Below are 27872 nucleotides of genomic sequence, written 5' to 3'. Positions count from 1 at the left end.
GTGCTTCTGCTCTTAAAAAAAAAAAAATAAGCTTTAATAGCAACTTGCTCTTGGTTTTCCTGGAGGTTTTTTCCCCCCTCTTAAAATGCTAAGTGTGACACAGTGCCCACAGCTGGAGCATTGCAACAGGGTGGTCCAGCATGTTGGGTTTTTTAGAAACAAGAGACCATCGGGCCTTGTGCGTTAAGCTCTTGTAATTTTTTTTTTCTTCAACATGTGCTGCAAAGATCTAAACGGTGGCTGTTCCCCGGAGGGTGTGCAACGCAGGCAGAGGGTTGGTGCCTGGGGATGTGCAGGTGCATCTCGCTGGGGATTTCCCTCTTGCCCTGCCTCACTGGGTGGCTCAATTCTGGGTCTGTACATTTTACAAGCTCAGGGGAAAGGATTTACTATCTCCCTGTTACCGATTTGGGCAGGATTAGAGAAAATAGGCGTGGATTTTTTTCCTTTCTGTGCAACAACTTTTCATGTCCCTGTTTTGATAAAGCCTTGAAACAGTCACTGCCTGGGCACGAGACCTACCACCAGTGGAGCTACAAAGGGGTTTGTGCTGGAATTAGGGTCATAGGATGCCACAAACGGGCTGTGAGGCACCTGCTGGGGCCACTCCCAGGTGCTCTCATGGGTCAGCACTTGCTTTTTCATTCCAACTTTCTTCAGTCATAAACCATGAAGTGAAGTACGTCAAATTAAACATTCAAGCTGAAGGCAACAAGTGTTTTGAAGGACCAGGGCAGCCACGCTGTGTGGCCGTAGCTGTCGTGGGTAAAGGCCTTTATTTTAGTTTTTTTGCTTAAGATGAAGTTAACGGCGGGGATTAGTGCCCCGCTTCCTCTGTGAACAGCAGGTTAGAGAGTGCAGGCGTCAACCTGGAGCCGGCCTCCACCCCCCCAGGGAATTGCATACAAAATGAAAAGAGATACAAATGCGGCCACAGAGCCAAAGCCTAGAATAGGGAGCGCAAAGTACATCTGCCACAGGTGTCCCACAGGACAGGGGGTTGGGGGACGGGCTGGCTCTTCCCGTGGTGGACCCCTTCCTGTGCACTCACGGCTTGGTCTCTAGTGCCACTGAGGAGCTTCAGCATGGGCTGCCACCACTGAAGGTACAGGGCTGGTAAGGCCACTGAGGCAGGCAGTGCAGCCGCAGGGTTTGGCAGGACCACCAAAGCAGGACTGCCATGGCAGAAGGTGCAGGGCTGGCAGGGCCACCAAGGCGGACAGGGAAGGACCGTCACTTCCAGAGGACACGGGGGCAGCTGCCTCCCAGCTCTGCCTGCCCCATCCCTCTGTGCCCAGCTTTGCTACTGCGACCCCAGGGAGCACTTCCAGTTCCTGCGGGGTCCTTGGATCAGCACCACACAGCAGCAACGTTATTAGAACCATTAATTCCCAATTAGTCACCTGGTCTTCAAAAGAGCGCGGAGGAAGAGCCGGCCCCAGGCAGGGGCTGTGCCTGGCATGGGCTGGCACAGGGTGGGGGGCAAGCGGGGACCCACTCACTGGCTGGCCTGCCGCAGCTCGGCGAGGAGGCAGTGCAGCCTCTCTGACACGGCCACCTGGCACGGGAGCGAGAGGGGACAGTGAGCATGCACTCCCCAGAGGGGACTGCAGCCCCAGATCCATGCACCACTGCAGCTCCGTGGTGGAGCCACGCTGGTATGCTCAGGCCACCGGGACCTGAGTGTGTACCGATGGTGCCCGGCAAGTGGCGGACATACCGGGTAGGGCTGTGGTTCATGAAGGCGTCGGTGAGCAGGGTTGAGCAGGCTGAGGGATGCCTGCGCGTGGCTCTTCACCTCCGGCAGGCCGGGCAGCGGCTCACACATCTGTGGGATGGAGATGCATGACCATCTTCGTGTGGGGTGCTGGCTATCCAGCCCCAATCCCCAACGAGTCAGCTCCAGGCTGGACTCTGATGCCACCATGTCCAGGGTGGCACCTGGGTTGTTGCGACAGGGGACATCTCCGATGGAAGGAAACGCTGGGGTTTAACCCTTTGATTCTGCCATTACTGCCAAGACACCACCACCCTGGCTCGGTCCTTCACCCAACATGGTGAGGAGGACACCCCAGCACCAGAAGGCAGAGCCGCCCCTGACCTGGCCATCTCTGAAGTACGTGCGATGGAGGGGCTCCACGGTGGTGGGCACGACCTTGCTGGCCTCGCCAAGCCTCCCCAGGACATGGACCACCAGCTCCTGCCCCGCACTGGGTGAGGGTTCCTCCTCCAGGGCCATGAGGTCCATGAAGGGGTGACCTGCAGGGATGCCAGGTTAGGGGGGCCAGCAGGACACCGGGGACGGGGTTCTGGAGCAGGAGGGGAACACGGGTCAACAGGGCAGCACCATGGCCAGGGTGTCCCAACTCACCAGCAGCGTCATAGAGCCGATAGATTGTCTTACTCCCTGGGATCGTCATCTTCTCCTCGTCTTCTGTGAGTTTCAGGCATGGGGAGCCATTGACCTCCACCAGCTGTAGAAGGAGATTATGGGGATGGGCACCTTATTTTTGTCACACGCACCAGCTCATGCCGGTGCTGGGGACCATGCTGCGCTCTGTCCCCTCTATGTGTGTCCCCACATGGTGGAGAGGCCACCCATACAAACCAGCTGAATAAATCATTAAAACCACCTCAAACCACCCCAATGTTGGACATTCTGCCTCCTCCTGCCTGCAAGCTTCTCGTTACACCAGTCTCATGACCGTGACTTCCAAGAAGGAGGACACGGATGGTGGGATTGAGTGCGCCCTCAGCAAGTTTGCAGATGACACTAAGCTGAGTGGTGCGGTTGATCCCCCTGAGGGAAGGGATGCCATCCAGAGGGACCTGGACAGGCTGGAGGAGTGGGCCCATGCGAATCTCAACAAGGCCAAGTGCAAGGTTCTGCACCCAGGTCGGGGCAATCCCCGGTATCAATACAGATTGGGGGATGAAGGGATTGAGAGCAGCCCTGCCGAGAAGGACTTGGGGGTACTGGTGGATGAAAAGCTGGACATGAGCCGGCAATGTGCGCTCGCAGCCCAGAAGGCCAACCGTATCCTGGGCTGCATCCAAAGCAGCGTGGCCAGCAGGTCGAGGGAGGGGATTCTGTCCCTCTACTGTGCTCTGCTGAGACCCCCCTGGAGCACTGCGTCCAGCTCTGGGGTCCTCAGTCCGAGACAGACACGGACCTGTTGGAGCGGGTTCAGAGGAGGCTACAGAAAATGATCCAAGGGCTGGAACAGCTCTGCTGTGGGGAAAGGCTGGGAGAGTTGGGGTTGTTCAGCCTGGAGAAGAGAAGGCTCCGGGGAGACCTTCTTGCAGCCTTTCAATATTTAAAGGGGACTTATAAGAAAGATGGAGAGAGACTTTTTACCGAGGCCTGTAGTGACAGGACAAGGGGCAACGGTTTTAAACTGAAGGAGGATAGGGTTAGACTGGACATAAGGAAGACATTCTTTACGCTGAGGGTGGTGAGACACTGGACCAGGTTGCCCAGAGAGGTGGTGGATGCCCCATCCCTGGAAGCATTCAAGGTCAGGTTGGATGGGGCTCTGAGCAACCTGATCTAGTGGAAGATGTCCCTGCCCATGGCAGAGGGGTTGGACTAGATGATCTTTGAAGGTCCCTTCCAACCCAAACCCTTCTGTGATTTGATGATGTTGGCCTCGCAGCAGCGTCCCTTAGGGCCAGAGCCCCCTTTGCTACTTGGCCCCAGCTGGGCGAAGCCTGGGAGAAGCCAGGGAGCCCCATACCCCACAAGCCAAGCAGGGCAGAGAGCTGTCACCCCTACCTTGTAAATGCAGCCCAGCGACGGCTGCAGGGGACATGTCACCAGGTTCGTCCCGACGCCGATCATGTCAATCTCGCTCCCCTGGTGCGGCAGAGAAGACAGCGGCCATCAACAGCTCAGCCCTGCCACTGATTTTTAAGCCCATGCCAAAACCAGAGCCACGGGGCAGGTCAGAGGATGCTCTGCCTGAAAGTGCCTGGTGTCTGTCTGTCTGTCCCACCCAAAAGCCATTTTTTTTCCAGCCTAGAAACTCTTCCCTGTTCTCACCCAGGGAGAAAGTCCCAGGTGACTCTCATGTCCATCCCACGCACCCCAAACCTCAGTGGCGCCAGCGAAAGCCAAGGTGATGTCCCAGCCCTGACAGCAGCTACCTCACCTCCCGGCTGAACTCCTCCAGGCTCTGCTCGCTGATGTCGTTGCTGACGGCGATGGGGATGGTCTCAAACCAGGGCACCTGGAAGCTGGAGAGGGGTGGGGGAGTGAGCAAGGGTTTGGGGGGAACCCCTGGCTCTGCTCGCAGCACCCCCCTGAGCAGCAAGGGCTCCCGCCCTGGCAGGACGAGGTGCTGGGTGCCCAAGGTGGGGAAGCCGGGGACTGGTGGCAGCCAACCCAGGCTTGGTGGAGGACTCACTGAGCACCGCAGGCTCGGAGCACTCGGCGGACCTCCTTGGACTGCTGGGCCAGGTCCCCGCTGTCCAGACGCACCCCGATAGCCTGGTATCCCAGCTGGTGCAGGGCCAGTGCCACGGCACAGAAGTTTGGCAAGCCACTCCTGGCATGGGCGAGGAGAGGATTAGTGTCCCTTGCCTGGTGGGACAGGGACCCAGGGCAGGTCCAGCAGCGGGTCCAAGCTCTGCATCACGCAACAGCGAAACACGGGGATGCTGCCACGTGGAAATGTCCCTCCTTCAAGGCCACTGAGCAGGAGAGACACATCCATCCCCTCTGCCATGGTGGCAAAGCCGTGGCGGGACCTGGTGTCCTCACCTCCTGACGCAGTACGTGTCCAGCAGCCCCTGGAAGTTCCGTGGGAAGGCAATGGCGTAGGACGTGAAGGCAGCCAGCTCACCCCGGTTCGCCTTCTCAGGGGGGGTCTGCAGCAGCTCACACACCCGCTGCAGCCACGACTCAGCCAGGGCCAGGAGATCCACTGGCTCTCCTCCTGCCAGCGGTGGCAGCTTCTGCCCAGGGGACACGGGCGTTGCACACTTTGTGGCATCCTCCACAGCGCCAGGAGCGCAGCCACGGGCAGAGCATCCCATCCCCATCCCCTGCCCACAGTAACGCTCACCCGGAGCTGCACCTCCTCCAGCGAGGTGAAAGACACGATGAAGGAGTGGGCGATGGTGCCGCGCACCGGGATACCGTAGAGCTTCCCTGCCAGGACGTTACTGGTGTAGTCGAAGCCTGCGAGGAGAGACGGGGAGGGGGACATGGGTGACGGCATGGCCGCAGTGCCGTGGGGTGCCATGGGGCAGCACTCACCCCCGATATAGGAGTACTTGGAGGCTGAAAGGGCACCGTCCGGCCCCTGAGCACGACGGAGCCCCATCTCCACCAGCTTCACGTCCGGGCCAGCAAGGAGTCGGAAGCGAGCGGCGTTCGTGGCTACCAGGCTGGGAGAGGAAGGGACAGGCCACACCAAGCCAGGCTGAGCATGGAGCCAGCGCACAGCCAAGGGCGGGTGGGCTCCGGGACCCTCTCCGCTCGACCGCAGCCAATGTGCGGGAAGGCGGCAGGGACTGCCGCAGGACTCGGAGGGTTTGGCACAGCAGAGACAGATGTGGTCCCCAGCGGCTGGGGGACCAGAGCAGGACATGTCCCTACCTGGCGTAGTTGACCAGGCACAACAATGTGCTCTCCAGCAGCTGCACCACCAGCAGTGGCCCCTTCACCTGCAGGAACGGGACCTGCGGGGACAGCTGGGCAGTGACATTCCCATCCTCCCCACAGACATGGGAGCCAACAGGCCCCAAAGCCCCTCTGAAGCACGGGGGGGGTACTGAGTGCATCCCACCCTGGCGAAGACGACAGAGCCCTCTGGCACAGCAGAGACGGTCACCTCCGAGGTGTCCAGGGTGGCCAGGTAATCGAAGAAGGCGTCCTCCGTGGTGCTGGGCAGGATGGAGCGCAGGTAGGCGACGTCTGCAGGGACAGAGCTCAGCGGGAACCAGGGTGGGTGGTGCCCCGAGCCGCAGTCTCATGGCACAGGTCAGGCTGGAGGGAGTGAAACCCCCCCCCATGCCAGGGGCAGGTGACAGCTCGTGGGCAGGGGTGTCCCCAGCCCTTGGAAGGCACCAGGGCCCCCCAAGTCCCCTCTGAGGGGACACATGGGAGCACTGTCCTCCTGGAGGGTGTCCCAGTGTCCCCCAAGTTTCCCTGAGGGCTGTCAATGTCCGTCCCCCCCTGCCATGTCCCCCTGAAGGGTGCCCCTGTCCCCCAGGTCCCTCTGAGGGATGTCCCTGTTCCCTGAGGTGTCCCACTCTCCCCATAAGGGATGTCCTTGCCCCCACCAACCCACCAATTCCCGCTGAAAAGTCCCCCTGTCCCTCAGGTCCCTCTGAGGGACGTCCCTGTCTCCTCCACGTCCCTCTGTGGGCTGTCCCTGTTCCCCCCCCCCCCAGGTCCCCCTGAAGGGTCCCCCTGAAGGGTCCCCCTGTCCCTCAGGTCCCTCTGAGGGATGCCCCTGACTCCCCAAGTCCATCTGTCCCACCCCGGGTCCCTGTAAGGGCTGTCCTTGTCCCGCCCCCCGGGTCCCTGTAAGGGCTGTCCCTGTCACTCTGAGGGATGTCCCTGTCCACACCAGGTCCCCCGGAGGGGGGGTCTCCTGGTCCCTCTGAGGGCTGTCCCCCCCCCCAGGTCCCCCTGAGGGGTCCCCCTGTCCCCCTAAGAGATGTCCCCATCCCCCTTAAGCCCCCCCTGGGGGCTGTCCCTGTCCCCCACCATAGGTCCCCTGTCCCCCAGGTCCCCCTGAAGGACTCCCGCCCTCCCTCCCGGTCCCCCCTAGCCCCACGCACCGGCGGCGGAGAAGCGGAAGGCGCGGAGGCAGCGCAGGCCCTCGGCCAGGCCGGCGCCCAGCGCGAAGGCGCCGCGGAAGGGCCCGCGGCGGAAGAAGAGCTCGGCGGCGGCGGGGACGCGGTGCCGCCCGGCCCGCCAGTGCCCGTAGGCCATCGTGAGGTGGTAAAAGTCCGTCAGCGGCGCCATGGCCCGGCCGCGCCACCGCGGAGCAGCCTGGGAGCGGCGGGAACAGGGACGGGACAGGGCGGGGAGGTGGGTGGCACGCGGGGCCGTGGGAGGGGGGGGGGGGGGACGTCGGGGACACGGGTGAGCCCGGGGGGGGGGGGGGGGGGGGGGGGGGCGCAGCGGGGAGGGGGGGCAGCCGGGATGTGGGGGGCTGCCGGGCACCGGGAGCGGGTACGAGGGACACTGGGGATGGCAGCACGCAGGGGACACAGGGCACACACGGCACCAGGAACGGCAGCGCACAGGGGACACAGGGCACACACGGCACCAGGAACGGCAGCGCACAGGGGACACAGGGCACACACGGCCCCAGGAATGGCAGCACACAGGGGACACAGGGCACACACGGCACCAGGAACGGCAGCGCACAGGGGACACAGGGCACACACGGCACCAGGAACGGCAGCGCACAGGGGACACAGGGCACACACGGCCCCAGGAATGGCAGCGCACAGGGGACACAGGGCACACACGGCACCAGGAACGGCAGCACACAGGGGACACAGGGCACACACGGCCCCAGGAATGGCAGCGCACAGGGGACACAGGGCACACACGGCACCAGGAATGGCAGGGCACAGGGGACACAGGGCACACACGGCACCAGGAATGGCAGCGCACAGGGGACACAGGGCACACACGGCACCAGGAACGGCAGCGCACAGGGGACACAGGGCACACACGGCACCAGGAACGGCAGCGCACAGGGGACACAGGGCACACACGGCACCAGGAACGGCAGCGCACAGGGGACACAGGGCACACACGGCACCAGGAACGGCAGCACACAGGGGACACAGGGCACACACGGCCCCAGGAACGGCAGCACACAGGGGACACAGGGCACACACGGCCCCAGGAATGGCAGCACACAGGGGACACAGGGCACACACGGCACCAGGAATGGCAGGGCACACAGGGCACGCAGGGGACACAGGATACAATGGCACCACAGATGACAGCACACAGGGACACTGCACACAGGGCACAGGACACCAGGGACAGCAGCACACATGGGAGACAGGACACAGGGCACCAGGCATATGGTACACTGCACACCCAGCACTGGGCACACATGGCCCCAGTTGTGCCAGCACTCAGAACACCAGGGCCTCTGGGGGTGGCAGCACATGGGACACCAGGCACCCCCTGCACCAGGCACATGGGACACTTGAGTACCCACAACACTGGACATGTAGGACAATAGGCAGCACCAGGCACAGAGTACACTGGACACACAGGACACCTAGCATCCCCAGCACAAGGGGCACATGGGACAGCAGGCATGTGGGGCACTGGTGGCTTAAGGGACACATGGCACAGGGGGGAGGGCAGCATACAGGAGGACATGGGACACAGGGGACATGGGCCATAGCAGGGAGAGGGCTGCACAGGACACTGGGCATGTGGCATGCTGGGCACGGGGAAGGGTGGTACAAGGGACACAGGGCACCAGGGGTGGCAGCACCTGGGACCAGGCTTATGGGACACTGTATGCCCAGCACCAGGCACACATGGCCCCAGTTGTGTCAGCACCAGGCACATGGGACTCTGGGGATGGTAGCACATGGGACAAGAGGCACATGGGACACCAGGCACCCCCAGCACCAGGCAGGCAGGGCTCTGGGGATGGCAGCACACAGCACACCATGCACAAGGAGTCCCAGGCACATCAGCACAGGGGACATGGTGCAAACACCCAGCACCAGGCACCATGCACACCAGGTATCCCAACACAAAGCACGGGGCACATGCCACACACCGGGCATGACAAAACACTGGCCACACCAACACCGGGGCAAGGGAGACCATACACAGCAGGCACCATGTCCATCAACCCCAGCACTGTGAATGCCAACACCAGCCCCAAGGGGCACAGCAGGCACTGTGCTTGCGTACCCCAGCACACAGCAGGCCCCCGAGTAGCCAGGCCCCAGACATACCCACACCAGGCACTGCATGTGCAGGGCACCGCTCAACACCAGGCTCCCTGGGCACCTGCACATCATCATGGGGCACATCAGGCACAGGGCACTGCGCACAGCCAGGAAAGCTGGCACTGGAGTCATCATCACTTGGCTGTTGCGTACTGCCCAGGCTGGGCGCTGCTGTGGCTTTGTCTGGTGCTTGCTGCGCAACCCCACAGCACTTCCGATTTACTCCATGTTGACACTGCGCAACTTGCGCCTGGACCTTGGACTCTGGCACTGCGATGCACCACATAGTGCCTACGGCTAGAAATGCCACCTGCCTCCCCTTTCCACAGGCCACACTCAGCATGGCCCCGGTTCCTAACAAACCAAATGATCAGCTGAAGTGACCTGTGCAGGATATCGAAAGCAGCAAGGGGAAAAGAGGGAGGAAATTCAACCCCAAAACAGCAATTCCTGGATGCTTCCTAGTGATCCATCCTGGGATTTTTTTGATGAGACTGACTGGGGTCTCTGCCTTGGGAAAGGTGAGTGCAAACACCCTTAGCGCAGGCTACTCTGACAGGATGCCACTCAGACCTTCATTCCAACCCAGAAATGTAGGTCACCCCCGTCTCAAGGCTTTTCCTTCTATGAAGGGAACAAGGAAGGGAAATATCCTGAAGTCTCACAACAAATCACTTTGGAGAAGTTGCACTCGGCAGAGAAAAACATCATCCAATCTGCACTCTGAATCTTCATCTTTATTAGTTACAGTTTCAGAGGGGATACAGTTTTGCTTCTAGATCTTGTTGAAAGCAGCAATGTCAACGCTCTGCACCTGAAAGAGAACAAAAGCAGCAGCTAGAGGTCACCAAGGTGTTTCCAGACATTTAAAACAGAGAAAGCACATCGGGGATTTCTTCATGGCATGCACTAGCAATGCTCAAACAGATCAAGAATGGCCCAGGTCTCTTAGGCCAGCTCCCCGGCTCTGGCAAGAGGACCTTTAAGGACTGTTATTTAATATTCCTTGCAAGATCAGTCACATCAGGACACTTGCGCTAGTTACTGCACAAATCTTTAGACGGTCGAAGAACATCATATTAAGAGTTTCTAGCAACGTTAAGATTAAAGTTCCTGATTTACTCTAAATATAAGCAAAAGAGTAGGCAAAGATGATCAACAAAAACGGGTATCTGCCCTGCTGCTCTCCCAGCAGTGAGACTGGGAACATTACTGAGCCTGCGTATTACCTGGCACAGGGCTGGAGCTCCTGCTACCATTTCCATGGAAGGAAGAAGGATGGGGATGGAGACAACTCCTCCAGCCCCAGCCACCAAGGTTAAACATTTGTGTGTCTACCCCCGGTGCTGCCCAGGCTAAGCATAAAAGCAGGGGTTCCCCAAAGTAACAGTCGGTGGGAGCTGGATGAGCAGCAAGAGCCTGCAAAATGGCTCTACAAAATATCTGCAAGATATTTGCATCAGCCAGCCCTAAAAAAAAATATATATTTAAACATACTACACAAGTGTCTCAGCAGGCAGACACCATCAAAATTCCATGCGGTTTTCTTTTAAAAATCCCAGTTTGCCAAAATCTGCAAATGAACCTTAGTTAAAAACGACCCCGCAGGTCAGGCATCACCCAGCATTACACAGCTCGCTGAAAGACTTACGTAGTCTTCAAACTTGGTGATCTCCTCCTCCAGGATGTCTGTCCCCACTTTGTCATCCTCCACTACGCACTGGATTTGGAGCTTCTTAATGCCATAGCCTACTGGGACCAGCTTGGAGGCTCCCCACACCAGCCCATCCATGTGGATGGATCGGACACACTCCTCCATCTTCGCCATGTCAGTCTCATCGTCCCACTGGAAAAGCGTGAAGCAGTGTTTTCCTAGAGATCACCATTAGCCCCAAGAGGTATCCAGTGACTTAAAATTCAACACTACTCCTCCCAGTACCTTTCAGCTGATCCAAGCTGCCCTTTCTTGGCAACTGTTTTCACCAGAATTAGCTGATGGGGTTAGCCAAGCTAAATCTGACTTTGCAGCAATGCTGCATACCACGTTGTTTCAATTCTACCTACCGGCACTGCAGATGCAAGCGGGATTTTTCCTGCAGCAACACAACCACTTTGGAGCGCTCACTTTAAAGTGACTTCTACCAAGGGCATCTCTTGAAGCACTAGCCAGCCCAGAATTTTTGTTCTACCATGACAATTTGACAAAGGTTTATTTCTATCTTTAGGGCGTTTATTATCTGTCTTTTCTTCAAAGAAAAGGGCACAGCCTGCACTTGCCACAGTGCAAGGACCAGAGCAGCAGTGCAAAGGCTACAGATGCCAGCTGCAATATCCCACCTCGCTCTGACCCCCTGTTTGGAAATCTGCAGGTCCCATCTTCACCAGTCCACTCAGACATGGAAGTGAGACGATTTACAGCCTCCTGCAGCACAAGACACACAGCCTCACTCAGGAGCTTCCCCACTTCAGTTACTCACTGGCTTCACATCCAGAAGGATAGAAGACTTGGCAATAAGACCCGGTTTCTTGGCCTTCTTCTCTGCGTACTGACGCAGTCTCTCCTCACGGACTTTGGCAGCCTCTTGGTCTTCCTCTTCATCGTCACTACCAAAAAGGTCAATGTCATCATCGTCATCTTCCTCTGCAGCAGCTGGTTCAACTTTCTTTGCCGGTGAAGCAGATGGGAGCTCCACTTTCTTGGAGGGAACACTGAATGGTTCCACTTTCTTCATCGGGGTGACGTGCGTTCAAGTTCGCATTAAGGAAAAAGGGGAGAAGATTAACCTGAAGTTGAATCAGAGCAGCACTCAGAAGCTCAGGAACAGAAGTCTACATTGCTCAAGACAGCGAACGTGGCCCACACCATCTGAGTGAAGAATCAGCTATCGGCCATCAAAATAGGACATTCGACCAGATGGACCTTTGAACTGGCCCAGCACGGCCGTACTTATATTCCCAGAGCAAAAACCAGCAGGTAGCCAAGAGCTCATTCTTCTCCTAAGGGCTCCGGATATCTAGACCATAAGAGTCTGAGTGGGACAGCAGCTGGGAATGCAACCAAGTGTCTTCCCCTAGCATAAGGAGGGGCCTACGCATTCTGTAGGCTTACTGCAGAGACCACCAGCACCACCGGTAGCACATCTTCCAACCTACAATAAGAATCAATCAAATTGGTGCCACGCATTGAGCTCCCACAGAGTTTTCTCATAAATTAAATACATTCTTATAGGGGACATTTGTTAAAAAGAAGTGTCACCAATTCTGCTTATCTATTGTAACAAAGTGGCATTTTACCTGGTGCACGCTAACAAACTCACAGCACCATGAGCTAAATGCTAATCAAGTATATATTAAATCCAAACTTCCACAGATCTGCACCAGCTCTCCCCAGCTGAAATCTCTAACGTAGCTTCTTTGCTGGTCTCAGGGCAGAACACTCCTCTCTACATGTACTGTTTGGGAAAGATGATGAGGCAGCTGCCAAAACTGCTGGAAAAGCTGCAAACTCATCCTAACTATAAGCATCTCTCCATCCTCAGTAGACAACCAGGAGACCTCGAAAATAACCTGGCACGTTGTGACTGTGAAGCGTTCAAGAACAGCGCTTTGCCAAGGCTCACCTGGGTTGGAGGAACCGGCGAAGGCTGGTGGGAGGTAGATGACTTTTCCAGAGCATTCAGGCGGCTTTCCAACTTGAAGATGGCCATCTGAAGGTCTGCAACAACTGCGAAAAGAGGTGTGGGGGGGAAAGAACCTTATCTTGTAGGCTCTGCATCAGCTCTCAAGTCAGGACAAATTTGCTTCTGCTCAAAGTGGGCTTTAAAAACACCAGTTGCCCCAGTCAGAGGGAAGCCTGCAAAGCTTTGATCAAGACACTGGCATGTGCTCACCTGGCGACAGACAAAGCCAGTAAGGGATACACCCCACAGAAGCAGGACCCCATCCAGGTTTGCTTTCATGCCAGAAGATTCTCCTACTTACCACTGTGAAGGTTTTGATTTTCTACCTCCAGGTGAGAAATTCTGGAAAGGAGTTCATTTTGGTCACCAGCAGGCCCAGAAGCGGTTGTGCTTGCACTCTGCAACAAGGAAAACCAAGATGAAACAAATCTGTTCACCTACTCCCAAGCTCAGTGGTTCAGCGAAGCAAAGCAGAGTCATGCCTTCAGGGAAGAAGAAAATTTGAGAGCTAATCTAAGAACAAGGGCATTTTCTCTAAAGGCTTTATAAAAAGAATATACTAGCTCTATAGAATGAAGCATGGAACGTATCTCAAGAAACTTCAGCTGGCACTGATGAGCAAAGGATAGTCATTCTTTGCAGTCTCAGATCACAGACTGCCACTAAACACACAAAAAGCTTTGAAAGTTTCATGCTAAACCCCTTAAATGGGGCAGCTGGTCTCCCTCTCACAGACAAATTGAGGCACAGAGCACAGAAGTGACCTGCCTAACGTCACACAGCGAGTCAGTGTGAAAGCTGGAAAGAGATCCCGGTATTTCTATACTCCCACCTTCCCTGGTCCAGCCTTTAATTCCTCTCAAACAACTTAAAACTACTTTAACACATCCTGAGGGAGCAATTATACCGATCCAGCTTCAAAAGTATTTAACAGCAAAAAAGAGCTTGCTTTTTTTTTAAGGAGGTCCTTATCTATAAATTCAAATCGGCAAAGGGAAAGAAAATAACAGGCCTTCGCACTTAGTGTCATTTATAACCGAATACAACTATAGAGGAAATAATTTATACTCTTTTAAGTGCACCCTGCATATAATTATAATGTGGTTCTCGGTTGCGGTTGACATGCTTCTGAGATCTCAGCAGTCACTTAAGATGAAGAGAGGAGAATACGGGGGGTTAAGATGAAGGAGGAATATGGGGCACGCAGAAAGCAGGTCTCAGGATGCCAGGCCCTGGAAGACACATGGAGCAGTGCGAGCTGCTCCTAGCAGGAAGGTCAAAGAGACCATTCTCTACCCACCCAAAAAGGGGCAGGGGCCAGATGTCAAAAGCACCATTAAACCAATCTCCGACACAACCTTTGCAGCAGATGCAGGCTCAGAAACGCGAGTGCAGATCTGCAGTCCCCAGACACCAAACTGGGAGACCTAAATGCCCTGCTAGAAAATCCTATTATATAGGGCAAGCTATGACCACATGCCAAAGGACAAATGCTTCTCGTCATAAGGAAGGAGAACTTGGTCCATCTCTCCAAGGCAGGGCTGTCCTTGCCCTACAACATCCTCTCAAATCACACAACCAGCTCCATCCGTGCACAGGTGACTTACAGTTGAGCGGCCTGACTGCCTCTTGTGACGGGCAGAAGGAGCTTCTTTGCTACGAGGAACTGTCTTCTGCTGCAAAGGTTCAACACAGAAGATAGAAAAGGCTTTCACTCACGCTGGAAGAGGCAGTTCAAGTGCAGGAAGCAGATCTACATGCAGGACAAATCATCAAGCAACGAGATACAGCCTCACACCAACTACACACCAAACAAAGCCTGCACAGACACATTTATCCATGAACTCTGCCACCTTCTTGTTAAACATCTCAGTGACCTTTCTGCGGTCACCCAGCTGGGTGGCAGAAATAGACTGAGATGTCTAGAGCATGGTCTCAGTCATCTCCCCATCTGCAAAATCAGAGGTACGGCAGGTGCATGCATTACTGCGGCACGCACTGTCATCTCTGCTAGTTCTCCTGCCATTAGATAAAATCTAATATCTGACAGATGCAGGAACACATGCAAAGTTACCAATACTCTTAACAAGTTCCCAGTTACCACTAACGCATCTCGCCCAGGGAGGAATAAAGCAACACACCACCAGTCTGCACTAACAACTTGATGAGACCCCTGCATGGGCTTCCATCCTCACACGCACCACCAGAACAGAGGCTGCTAGCCACGGTGGGCTTATCACACCAGGCTAGCCCTAGCCTTATACACCAAGGACAAAAATTAAACCTCAGATGAACTCGTTGCCTGACCTCTTCCTGTTCTAGTTACACCATCAGGGCCAAGGTCTAAGTTAGTTCAGTGAAAAGTGAATGCTGGCAATAGTCACATCCACCCCCGCCTCCTGAAAAAGCACTTCTTGTTTTGACTCATGATCAAACACAAGAGCTGTGTCACCTGCAAAGAGATACACAGCTGGGTTTTTTTCCAAAAGCAGCCTGCTGATTCAGCTAAGCAGCAAGCACCACAGATATTTGGCAGTTTGAAGCCCTAGTCACATTTTCAAGCCAAACGCTGAAGCATTTCAGCAGGCTCTGTGTTTGCCCTGGTAACTGGCTATCCTGCGCACGACCGTGGATGTTCCGAGACGCTGCAAGACAGCTACGCCTATTCGGTGCTGCAGAACAGCCCGCTTTTAAACCCTGGCTCTCAGGTTTAGTGGAAGCATTTTCCACAGAAGCCAGCTGTGCCTCCTCATTTCTCTTCCCTGTTAGTAATAACTCCTCAAAGATGAGAAATCTAAATTGAGGCAGTACCATCTACCTTGACACTTGTGAGCTGCCATCCTGGAGGTCAGCACTGCTCCTCCCTGTAGTCCTGCAGGAAAAACAGCTACAGCTTGGCAGGAGGCCTCCAGCTCAAGACAAACCTGCCAGCCTTGTGTGGTTGCGTCACTTAGGGGAAGAGTTTGAGAAAATCACGGCCACTTTCCCTCAAAATACTGTAGCTATGGCTTGCAAGAGCAAGGTGAGAGGACTTTGAAATACTCTGCTCTGCATGAAGCTGTTCTCAACAAGGAAGAGCGTGGAAAAATGACATTTTGTTATTTCAACAGACCTTTTGAGTAGTATAAAATACTAGAATACAAGCCTAGCTGTATATTGCTGTCAGGTGCTGTTTGTAAAGCTTTGTGTAGCACCCAGGGAACTGCGCAAAGCAAGAGCTCTACAATGCCCAAATTCCTTTCCTTTTCATCCTTCCTTTGCCAGCTTACATTGAGCCTGCAGGTGAGACAACATTAAGGTTGCAAAAATGAAGCCCAGAGGAGAGTCAGCATTCTCAGTGGGGCATTTAAGTATGCGCCTGCCCATCAGTATGCGGTAATACAGGTAGCACAGGCGCTCGAGGAGCTACAAGGACAGATATCTGGGTGGCTCCGTGGGGAGCCGTCTCACCTCCGGGATTTCTCAGCTGCAAGTTGCTACTGAGGTCTCTGCAGAAATGGCAAGTTTAACAACCTGGATGCACCTACAGGTTAAACACCCACAAAATTCATGTGAATAGTTCATAGTTCATTGTTGTGCACCTGGACAAATGGATTCAGCGTATTACATACGATAAGCTAACCCTAAACCAGGATTCACTTGCTCCTCCGTGCTGCATTTTTCACGCCTGTTTAAAAGGGAGGTTTACAACAGGAAGAAGGCTCACAGTGCTCACAGACATGGCACAGCACAGCATTTAAACCAACACCCCGTGGAATTCAGACATTACTTGTTAGTCTTGGGCAACCCCAGGGCAGGGCAAGCCTGAGCACAGCCATCTCTTGCTGGCAAGAAGAGAGGGTTGCCTGCCCCAAGCTCAAACAAACAAGAGATTAAAAGTCTTCACAAACCAGGCCAGCCGTCCTTTGGGAACCTGTAACCATGTAAAGCACGGTATAAGAGGCACAATGCTGAACCGAGTTCCCAATTCTGGGAGGTGGTCAAGCCACATGTTCAAGAAATTGTGGTAAAGTTGCCTTTATGGGACTGTGGGCTTTCCCCTGAGGTGAGGATTTTTCAAGCTTTTAGAGATGTGGTCACCAACCTAAGCTACACACTACCTACAGTGTGTTTTTTCCTCTGCACAACCAAGCACTATTTCCTCTCCTGACTTTACTATGCCAAGAGGAAGCTCGACACAAGTGTTTGTGAATTTTATCAAGGACAGTAATTCAAAATCCCAAAGGTGGGGTGTTCTAGAGCATCACTTCAGTCACTTCCTCTGCGTTGTCTCACGGACGGAGCTCTTAAAACCTTTGTTTTTTCTAAGCTTAAGCCATAGTTTTTGTGCTGAACACACATTAGTGATACACTGACCAGTGCTGCAACCTATTCAAAATATTTTGCATAGCAGAAGCACTCAGCAAGTCTGGAACCACACCAAGGACTGCATATAAATTTAATCGTCCGAGCAAATTAAAACCCTGGGGCTTATGAAGGGTAGGAAATAGAATCTAGCCTCAGCCTCAAAGGGCTTTGAACATCTGTCCCTCTCTAAAGTTTGTCTAAAACATACTTGAAAAATCAGAGACAAGAACACTGACTGATGAAGAAAAAATTGGCAAAAGTTATACTTCTCCATATCAGCTGAAAGAAATCTGTCTGGACAATTACAGGTAAAATCTCCTCCCTTGGTATGTCAGGCCCAACCAACGGACGCAGCTGGAAAGGTGGCACTTCCCTCACTACAAGAAGTACCTGGAGGTATCGGCCCTTTTCCCTTAATTTGAGTTAACCAGTTACAAAGAACAGCGTGCAGATTTTACAGGCGCGGTTACAGATGTGATGTGTAGGTTTTCCAGTCCAGAGCTCACAAAGCACTCATAGCTTCATCCAAAAAATAAACTTATTTCGTGCATGCAGAAATACAACACCCTTCCCCTCAGGTCGGTCTACCTGAGCTCTGGAAACCTGGAAAGTTTAGCCATGGTCAGATAACACAAAATTGAACTGTGGGGAAACGATGTTGAAGAACTAGAAGAGGCTTTCCCCCGCCTAAGACCAGCAGGATGGATCTTGGCTGGTTTCCTACAGAAGGTCTGACCACTCCCTGCGCACAGATGTGTTTCTGAATGCGGTCTCCAGGTACTTTAGCAAGATCAGAGGGGTTTTGGGAGCTTTTCTTGTTTGAAACCCACACACAGGAAACGCACAAATACAGAGGCTTTGTAAGAGGGAGCTTGGGCAGAGAGGGGAATAACAGAGCTTCAGACGCCCACACCAGCCACCTACCCAGTGAGACCCCTTCCATTACAGCCCCCGAAGAGGGTTTAGGAAGTGAGAGTTCAGTCACTCACTCTGTTGGACTTGCTTATGACCTCAGGCAAGTCAATCCTTTCCGTGCCTCAGGTCCCCAGCTGTAAGATTTCTCACCGCCTGCAGTCTCAATGCCACCAGCTGCAGTACTGCACATGTTAACAACTTTATATCTAGGAAAGCATTAGCGATCGAGCAGATGTCAGCCGAGAGATTGTTTAAAGCAGAGATGACCATGCAAAGCGGGATGAAAGGTATGTGCAAACAAATGTTTCCAGCATCAGAGCTTTGTACCCTCCTTCGGGAGGTACAAACCACTGCCTCAACCCTTCTAATGCTCATTCACACATTTCAGAACAACATTATCCAGCTGAAGCAGATCTGAAACTAGCCTTGGCTGAATTTCACAGCAAAAGAAAGGCTCTAATCTTCCATCTTCCCATCTTAAAAGAGCCAACTCTTCACTTGCTACATCTTTAGACTCCTGACAATAACTCTGCCTGTTCAGGCGGAAGGAAAGACTAAATCCTGACTATAGAAACATGCTTCACTGTTCTGTAGATCAGATAGCGTAAATTTGGCTTTCTGAAACAAAAACAAAGTTTAAGCATGTTCTAAAGTCAAGCCTGCTTTATGCCATGGCCGTCCAAGATTAATGATGACCCTTTAGAAATGCAAGCTACAAAAACTGATGTTTCGGACTCATTTCGCGACAGCTCAGTCTTTCTAACTCGCACATTAACACAGAAGATCCGACCGTGGTTTACCACTTCAGGTTCCAGGGCAGAGATGTGGCAATGTGTGGAAAAACTTAAAAGGTGGGCTCTCCAGGGTATCGTATAAGCCAGGGTAAGGCACAATCAGTTAAACAAGACTACAAAACAGAAAGGAGGAGAAGGTCACTGTTGCCACCTGCTCTGCTTATCTAGGCAACTGCATATTTTGGGAGCAGAATGGCAGGTATAGGTTAGATAAATTATGGAGTGCCCCTGACAGCAATGCAGATTAGGGTGCACAATGCTTTCTCTAATACAGTTGTGCAGTACATAATGCTTTTCTTTCAGGCCTTCAATGGAGAGCCCCAATCCACTTTTTGCAACACCCTAGATTCCAGTTTTAAGGCCCTATGGCTCAGTCCTGACCTTAAATCCTCAAGCCCGCCAAGCTTTCTTCACAGGCACAAAAAAAATCCAGCAGATGAATTTTTTATATTCAGCACTAACCCCAACAAGTGCCACAGGGGTGCAAAGGACTTTATATTCTCAAATTTGTTCTGGCTTTGGTCTGGTGCTTTGCCAGTTCCCCCAGTCTTCCCCCCATTACAGGACCTGGATGATCCAAACTTACATGCTTCTCACACAAAGAAGTTCTTTAACAGGAGTCACAGGCCAGGGCAAGAAACTCCTCATCTTTGGCAAACCACAGCCCATTCAGCAAGATGAGAATATGCCTTCAGGGCAGACCAGCAGCCCTGCCAGGTGATTTGTATTTAGGTTTCCTGTCCCTGCTCACCACATCCAGCCTCTGCTCCTGAAGGAGGCCGGTCTTGGAGAAAGCAGCTGCTGCTAGACCTTGCCCAGTTTGAAAAGGTCTTTCCAAAGTCATTTAACACCATGCAAAAAGTTCTCCAACCCTGTCTGGGATAGGGGCTCATTTCCTCACGTATTTGCCTTACTAAAGGCCAAACTGAAAGTCTTCAACAGGGGCTGATAGTCTCTACTGAAAGCGCAAACATGTTATTTTAGATCTGAACTTAAATGAGCCAGTTCAGGAAAATCTTCCCTAAGCTGTTGGCTGAAACACGGATGCTGAAGTAAGAAACTAGCATTAGAAAACTTCCAAGTATTTTCCTCCTCAATGTGTTTTGGTTTGTTTTTAATATTACTAAGATGTCCCAACTTTCCATTGATTCTCATCAGGCTGTACTCGGGACCACTGAATCTAACCAAATTTAATCATCAGATTTGCCCTGCTCTTCCTGCATCCACTTCCAAGCTTCCAGTGCAGTACTGAGTATCTTGGATCACTCACATGAGCGGTTGCAGAAGTTGCTTTTGTAGTGTCAAGTTCAACAGGCACAGTGAGACCACCATGCGGAAAGCAATTAGCCTAACTCCTTCGCATTCACCCCAAATGTATCGTTCCTTTCTGCTTGTGTTAAGGAAGAATATGAAATATTCCTCTTGAGGAAGGCTCGATTCCCTTTACTGTACTTACCTAGATAGAAACTGAGGGTGTTAAATATCCCAAGAGGGAGTTATGAGGCCAAATCAATATAGATAAAGGATGGATACCCTCAGATGGAAGGGTATGTAGGTGCAGGTATGTAGTAGTCCCACTGCAGAGGTAAGAAATCAAGACACATGGGCTGTATTCTGTGAATTTTCTTCACCCATGAAACCAGTCCACTTACTAATTTAAGATCTCAGCTTCCTCTTGAAAAATTAAGAGTTTTAACAGTGCTGTCTGTACATATCAGCACAAAAACACCTCCAGAAAGGATGTTACTGAACTTCTACAGGATGGTCCAGACTTAGAGCTAGTAGCCAAGCTGAATTCCCTAGATGCAGCAGATGGAAGATACCATTTTTTTGCACATACCCTGACCGAAAGCGAAACAGGAAAGAGAAGGTGGCAGCTCAGTGTACCCCGAGAGACATACGTACTCCTGCTGGCAGCTCAGTGCTTTGCTACCCAGCAAGGTTATTTTAACAGCGACTCTTAACTTGTTAGGTAAGACCTGTGGGAACATTCCACCAGGAGAAAAAGAAAAGAAATGCACAGCGAAGAATTTTAACCCAAATCCAGTTAGTTTTAAAAAGCACTGCAGGCTAGCAAGCAGGTAAGCAGCATGCACTCTAGTAGTAACGGTGCTCTTGATCAGATGGAGCTATGCTGGCGGTACACAGCGCTGCACACCTTAGTCTTCTCTAACTTAAAAATAAGAAGCCACACAATCTATGAAGTGGTCACAGCGGAGTTCTGTGAGATGCACCACAGCTAAAAATGGTTGCGGGTAGCCAGCTGGTGAGAGAGCTTGGGTACTCACTCCGGCCAGCGATTTCTGGATATTCTCCCTGGCTCTGGCAATGTCGCGTAGGATCGTGCTGGCTCCGTTCTCCTGCAAACAGTGCAGAAAGAACCAAGATTTTTTTTAAAAAGATATGAAACATGGGAACCAGTCAGGGAAGTTAAAAAAAAAAAAAAAAGAGGGTAAGAGTGGGGGAGGGTTCCTTCCAATGATTCAGCAAGTATTGCAAAATTAGCTGCAAGGATTGGATCTAAATCAAGCAGCACCAACTGCAATCCCTGGTCACATCAGGCCACGTGTCCAGAAGATCATCCAGTCAAGAGCTTTTCAAATTCTCTATTACTGCCCTGAGTGGTTTGGACAGCTGCCAGCCAGGCAGAGGGTCGGAGTCACTTCAGTGCTCCTTAGAGATCTATCGTTAGGCAGCTCTTTTTCTTAGTATTACCTGTCATTGTATTCAGGCAAGAAGTGACAGCCCTAACTGAAGTCTTCTATCCAGAGAGGTACGGCCCAGAGTAGAGCAGCACAAGTTTTTTTTTTTTCCCCCCATCCTCCTGCTGCCATGCCTTAGCCTGGATTTGAAGATTCCCTTCCTAGGGCACAAATTCAGTTTCCGTGATCCATTAAGTCCTTGCCTCTCCCAGACTGCAACCCCATAAGCAAGATCGGAGACATAAAACTGCCCACAAGCCCAAAACCCTGTGTCAAACAGACCATACAAGAGCAACAGCCTGGACACATTCAGGTGGATACCACTTCCAGGTTGCAGGAAGGTTTTAAGGAGCGTGAATCTTTTTCCTTAGCAGGGAAGTGGCTGATAAACTGCTGCAGGATCTCCCCCAGAGCCTTCAGACCACCTCTCAAAGGCAGAAAACTTCTTCACTGGAAGCTCCTTACGTGGCATGAAATAGTCTAACTGTCCTAAGAGCACTGCAGAGGTTTGCACTTTTAACATCTACTTCAAGGCTTATCTATAGCTTCTAATTTTTATGCACATGTCCTAGGTGCTGTGCCACCACTGTACTAGCATGGGCAGCAGGAATAGACAGAGTGTGCCTAGAAGCTACTACTTAAGCAAAAAGCTTAAGTAACACTTGCAAGACAGCCATTTAAAACTCTAAGCAGCTTTCTACATAACCAACCAAATGCATAAGCAGTTAACAGCTCTTTACATGGCAGGAAGAGGTTACAATAGCTCTGTACCTTTAAACAGTAATAATTTCGGGCTAATATTTAAGCTTGAACTACTTCAGCTCAGGTGTGCTGCAACAACACCAGGCTTCCCCTCCACCTGCTCCCCCCAATTCACCAGTACTGTGATGCAGTCTTCTGCAGAAGCACACCGAATATTGCAGGGGGTACAAAGAGAGGAACATAATTCCTGGTCTCTTTGGAGCCACGGTGCCTCTCTTCAAACATCATGTCATATATACCCAGTATAGAATCATAGAATGGCTTGGGTTGATATATCCCTTGCCAAGGAAAGCTTAGCTGCTCCAAAACCGCAGCAAAACAGCATCTTCCCTGGCTGAATGGGGACAGGTCAATTCTTCGCCCAGCCCAGTCAACGGAACTGCAGCTCTCTCGGCTTACAGCTCAAACCGTGCCCCCATTAGATCACAGATAGCATCCGTGCTCTGTCATATGTCATAGCAGCCTGAAAAGATTAGGAGCAACTGCTGCAACCTATAACTGGTTTGTCTGTTGTTACAAAGGTGTCTGATCTCACAGTACGCTGGTGGTACTCGAGAAATTCTTCACAGTCCACAGAAGATGGTCTTTCAAAAGGGGTCATAACTGGGGGTAGGCTCAGAGAGCTCCAGAGAAGACTCTCACACTTGGAAAAAGCAGCACCAAGAGTGGAAATAATACAAAAGTGCACGTCCAGGTGGATCGTGTCCTTTCGCCTGCTCCGTACTAGCTCTTAAAGCTCCAGCACTCTGCTAAACCCCATCTGAGAATGAGCATTACCTGCTGGTGTGAAGAGCTGCTAACTGGCCCGTTCATCTGCTCGTAGTATCTTCTCTCAGCATCGTCATACTTGTATTTCTCAAACCAGATCTTCTCATGCAAAAAGTAGTCCACTGCCATTTTTCTGCAGAAAGGAAAAAAAAAACCCAAAGTGAGTTCCTAGATGTACTTAAGGTTAGCAGCTTGCAATGAGCTTGTCAGAAGAGCGTTTTCTTCCCCCATAGAGCTGTGCCTGCAGCTCTCTGCTCAGCGGTTTCCCCTCCAGTGGAAAGCTTTAAGTAAACAGGATCCTATTAAGAAAGCAGGGCAGTCTAATCACCCACCCGTCTGCCTGGCCTGACCTGCATTTGGTGACAGGACACCAAGTGGGGACAGAATAAGTCAGCTGATCTGTACCTTCTTCCACAAAAAAGCTTTCAGAGCAGGATTTTCTAGATCATGCTAGACACATGGGAATCTGCTGCTAAGAAAGATGCCTTGTGTATGAGAATCAAAAAGGGAGTAACGCTTTTAATTCTTAAGACGCCTGGCCACGGCGAAACCAAAGACTGACGAATACGCAGCTCCAAGCAGCACGTGCCACGCTACAGCGTGCCAACCAGGGAGCACTCTGTATGTGACAGGCAACTCCTGACACTACAGCTCACAAATTTAAACGCATTTCAGTCATCCTTGAACATGACTCAACTGCGTTGACAGCAACTGTTGGCTGTCTTAGGCTAGTACATATGTCTACCTGGTCATGCCATGCTTCACTAGGTGCACCACCGCATCCTCCTGTAAGGAACAGCCTGGCACAGCATACCGCCTGACACCGACCACCCTCCAGGAATCCAGACACACACACAATTTACAACGGCACCCCAGGTAACTGCACTCTTGCCCTTTTGGAAGCTGCTGCAACTGTTTAGAAATTAAAATCATCAGCAAGGCAACACCTGCAAGGGACAGATACCTGTCACTACAAGGAGGAACAGCGTAAGACATCCTAACACTGCTGTGAAATGGTGTTATTTTTCTTCAGTGCAGCAGCTTCCAAAGGTTGTTTAATTTCTTAACTTGAAGGCAAATGATGGAGCCCTGGCAACAGTAAGAGAAGAGGATGTGCCCTTATTTCAAGCCAGGGAACAGCTACAGAGCCAACATCGTTTTGAGGAGGTGGTGAGAGCAGGGATAGAGCATCACAACGAAACCACACCATTACCAGGTTCCACCACACAACACGGAGAGCGCAACTAATAGCAACCCGCAAACCCTTTCCTTATCAGCTCAAAACGCTGCAGCTCTCCAGTAAAACATTTCCATGGAAGCCAACAGACGAGTCTTTTATAAAACAAGCACCCTTCTCATCTACCCATTCAGAAGAGACCAGAGGTCACCACACCATACAGGTCCTCTACATTGAAGCCATTCCCAGCACTCAACCCTCCAAGACCCTGCTTGAGCTGCCAACTAGTATCATTAATAGACAATCCCAGTTACAGACAAACTTATGCCACGTATTTTACAATGACACATGGACTTTTCCAGGGAAGGGTGAAAGGCATGACCAAATACCTAGTTCTGTCCAACTAAAGAGAAAATTATCCCAAATAGGACAGGGTAAAAGGCATGTGTGCTCTAAAGCTCGTCTGTAACCCCCCGTATCACTTGACAAAGATATTAAAACTTTCCAACAAATCCTAAGAAACTCAAGGATCAGAAGTGTCAGAAATAAGGACTGATGCTCCAAGAGCCTTTTTTCCAAGAACAGTGACCGCAAAATAACATCTAAGCACTGGCCTTCGGATAGGCTCCCAAGGCGTTACAGCCCTGGACTTCAGGGTTCAGGCAGTCCTATATAAAAGCACATTTTTAACACAGAAAGCACAGTATCATACTGCACCTTGTCCAGGACTTAAAAAGAAGCCTTTAAACATTTGTCTGTAAACTGATCCGTAACTGCAAGATACAACTATGAAGGTCACCTACAATTTGAGAATGCACTCTTCCTGCCCAGCTACATACATGCACATCAAACGAGCTGTAATCCAGCTAGCCCTGTCCCAAAATTAATAGCAGCTTCCAGACCAAATGGTCTAAAAAATTAGAAAGGCAACCTTCTCCCGCAATGAAGCAAACACAGCACATGCTCACACCAGACTGACGCCCTAAATTGTATTCCACGGTCATCCCCAAGCCGCCTTTCAAGCTGGATAGTGGTAGTGATGCTCAAACGTAGTCACCTCTCACGTGGAGCTCAATGACCAGCTCATGTGCTCTGCAGGAGAATAGAGGATAACTGCTTCTCTGAAGGACCTTGCGGTATTTTAACAGAAATACACAGCAAATAACCACTGCTTTAATTTCTCAAATTCAAAGACAAAACACCGCATCCTCTGCTGTCTCAGCAGGCATGTTTAAAACACCTGATTACCCCCTCCAACTTCTCACTTTGATGATGGCTTTTTGTATGTAATAGGAATACGGAAAGTGGCATGGCCCTGGGCTTCTCCCATGTAAAGAGGGGGTCAAACCTTAGCTCGCTTCCCAGCCCTGACTTTAAATGCTTAACCTCTCTGGCACCACACAAATGACTACCTTTTTTCATGGGGGTGCTTTAGCCACCAGCATTCATCAGGAGAAGAGGGCTCCTTGAAGGAGTTTCCCCCTAGTTACCCTGCCCACGAACAGGCTCCCTGGCTCAGGAGCAGCATCTCCCTACAGCTGCATGCACGCCCAGTCCTGCAGACACAAAGACGCCCGTCTTCTACACATGCAAATTCTTTCAGCTCAATCCTGACCCGGCAGTTTTGCATGTGTGAGTGTTACCCCAGAATAAACTTCTCCTACTTCATTTCTGGCGCAGGTACGCTTGAAGCATAAGCAGCTGGTTGGGAGGGTTTTACTACTGCAGATTCCTGCATCCCCGTACTCTCTCCTGCTCTCGACATCTTCAGAGCCTCAGCTGCATAGTATCGTGACTCGGCGCTGTCATATGTCAGCTTATTAAGCCACACAGTTTCGCTGTCCTCATGCAGGAAAAAGCAGGTAGGCGGAGGTTGCTCAGCATCACTGGGAAGCAGAGAGTTGGTGGCAATCTCCACGTGTTTGATGTCCACTTGCTTTCCAGCGCTGTGGTTCTTCCTGTCCTCGTGGTGGTTCTTCAATGCTTCGGGGCAGCCACGTTGCTGCTGTCTGACTTTGCCTGATGGATGACCATCAAACATGTTCTCATAGAAGCTCTTCTCAGCATCATCATAAAGAGGTTTCTCTAACCACACCTCTGACATGAGAGCCTGCAAGCTTGAAATCTGCGGCTTACCATTTACTGTCTGGTGTACAGAGCCAGGCAAACTGGTAACGAAGGAAGAAGCAGAATCAGCAACAACGTCTGGAGCTAAGCTTGGCGTAGCAGGAGTAGGCAGGGCTGTAACGTAGCCCTCATCCGGCGTCCTCAGCCCAGCGTTGCCAGCATTTGACCACACAGACGGGATGGTTAGGACATTTGGAGGAACAAAGAACTGAGATTTTTCAATAAACACCTCCTCGGCTTTATCAAAGTCAAACTTGTTGACCCAGACATCCTGAACAACATGGTGACACGCAGACAGACTACCATGGGAGCAGGGCAGGGCTGCTGAAAGCATCCTTGACTTAGGAACATCTTGGACAGCTTTTGACCTGATCACTAAAGGGGACTGCTCAGCAGTTAGTGCAGTCTCAGGTGCCTCCTCGTTCTGACAATCCACTATTTTTTTTCTGTACACGTTCTCAGCGTGATCATAGAAAGGTTTGTCAAACCACACATGGTCAGCTAACAAACCAGTCAGAATAGAGTCTAATTTGGAGGCCACGTTTCTGGGTTTTGGAGAACGCTTCCGTTTCCTTTGTTTCTTTCCATTCCTTGCTCTCTTCAGGTCTCCCTTGAATTCACTCTCAACAGAGTCGTCATTGCAGACTCCGTTTACAGCCTCTACCTCCTGGCACTCCTCAGGGGCCGCAGCAGCTAGCATTGCTTCTCTTTCGTAATGCAGTCTCTCTGCTTCATCATATTTGTGCTTGTCTACCCACACTTTTTCTACCGGGCAGGGAGGCTTCCTTGTCCTCATCTTCCAAAGAGTGGCAGCATTAAAAGATAAGCACAACAATGTAGTTGCAGCAAAACTAAATAAAGCAAGCGCATGCATCAGACTTTAGTAATTTCTTAAATAATACAAGAGCGTCAAAAGCTATCATGCCGTTATTATTCATGGTAAAGAGCCTAAGCATTTAGTGCCTAAACACTGCCAGTTTCTGAAGTCAAAACAACCTTCCTCCTAAAATACTTCTGCTGTTCTGACAAGTATTCTGCACACCACTATTTAAAAATAAAGGCACTGGTTGAAGGCACTTCCAATTTCACTTTTGAAGACAACTGGCAGGAAAAAAAAAAACGAAGCGGTTTTGTTCAAATCCCTGGTAACGTGTAAGATATTCTTCCACGTTGGTGGATTAGTCCTTAGTTACTGGTTAGGTATTCTCAACTAGGCACTGTTTTGGGAAGACAGGCTAAAGAAAGATGCCCCAACTCTTGAGTATCTTTAGAGGTCGTTGCTTACACCTATTTGTGTTTTGCTACTAGAAAGCCAGCAGAGGGAGCTCACTGAAAAACTATGACTCAGTTTTCGTTTAAAACACCAGTTACCAGCAAATTAAAATTGACCAAGAGCTGGAGACCTCATGATTAATTTAGCTTACCAAAAAGATCTTCTATTGAAATGAAAAATATCACATCTGCTTTGTGTTTTCCTGCCCTAGTCATACTTTACTACAGAAAAAAATATCAAGCAGCTCCTAGTATGTGTAGATTATTGGAAATGGTATGGGAAATACCTTACCAAGTACAGAATTTACTGTACTGCTCAAATATCTAATGAGTAGTTAACTACCTTTCTGCCAAACACTACATGGTCAGACCC

General features: G+C 51.5%; 2 protein-coding genes across 6 annotated transcripts; both read right to left on the bottom strand.

Moving 5' to 3' along the window:
- Nucleotides 1-716: 716 nt before the first annotated feature.
- Nucleotides 717-6999, bottom strand: NAPRT (nicotinate phosphoribosyltransferase). Its single transcript, XM_076328981.1, has 13 exons — nt 6793-6999; nt 5793-5920; nt 5603-5685; nt 5261-5391; nt 5067-5182; nt 4763-4956; nt 4407-4547; nt 4152-4236; nt 3776-3856; nt 2372-2474; nt 2102-2259; nt 1721-1828; nt 717-1558 (listed from the first exon to the last, which is right to left on the bottom strand). Exons 1-13 carry the CDS (start codon nt 6977-6979, stop codon nt 1499-1501), a joined length of 1575 nt encoding a protein of 524 aa, XP_076185096.1. The 5' UTR covers nt 6980-6999; the 3' UTR covers nt 717-1498.
- Nucleotides 7000-9672: 2673 nt separating this feature from the next.
- On the bottom strand, nt 9673-27023 carry EEF1D (eukaryotic translation elongation factor 1 delta). Of its 5 annotated transcripts, none has more exons than XM_076328974.1 (9): nt 25765-27023; nt 22933-23056; nt 20980-21051; nt 14243-14311; nt 12937-13033; nt 12576-12679; nt 11433-11681; nt 10607-10801; nt 9673-9769 (listed from the first exon to the last, which is right to left on the bottom strand). In XM_076328974.1, the coding sequence occupies exons 1-9, from the start codon at nt 27021-27023 to the stop codon at nt 9731-9733; spliced, it is 2208 nt and encodes a 735-aa protein (XP_076185089.1). In that variant the 3' UTR covers nt 9673-9730. The 5 variants fall into 5 exon arrangements, with proteins under 5 accessions (XP_076185089.1, XP_076185090.1, XP_076185092.1 ...); XM_076328975.1 differs by having other exon boundaries at nt 14243-14308; XM_076328977.1 differs by lacking the exon at nt 14243-14311.
- Between the last annotated feature and the right edge of the window lie 849 nt (nt 27024-27872).

The sequence above is a fragment of the Aptenodytes patagonicus genome, chromosome 2 (genome assembly GCF_965638725.1).
Source record: "Aptenodytes patagonicus chromosome 2, bAptPat1.pri.cur, whole genome shotgun sequence".
Classification (NCBI taxonomy): domain Eukaryota; kingdom Metazoa; phylum Chordata; class Aves; order Sphenisciformes; family Spheniscidae; genus Aptenodytes; species Aptenodytes patagonicus.
The sequence above is the reverse complement of the archived record's forward strand: the minus strand, read 5'-3'. Positions and strand labels throughout refer to the sequence as shown.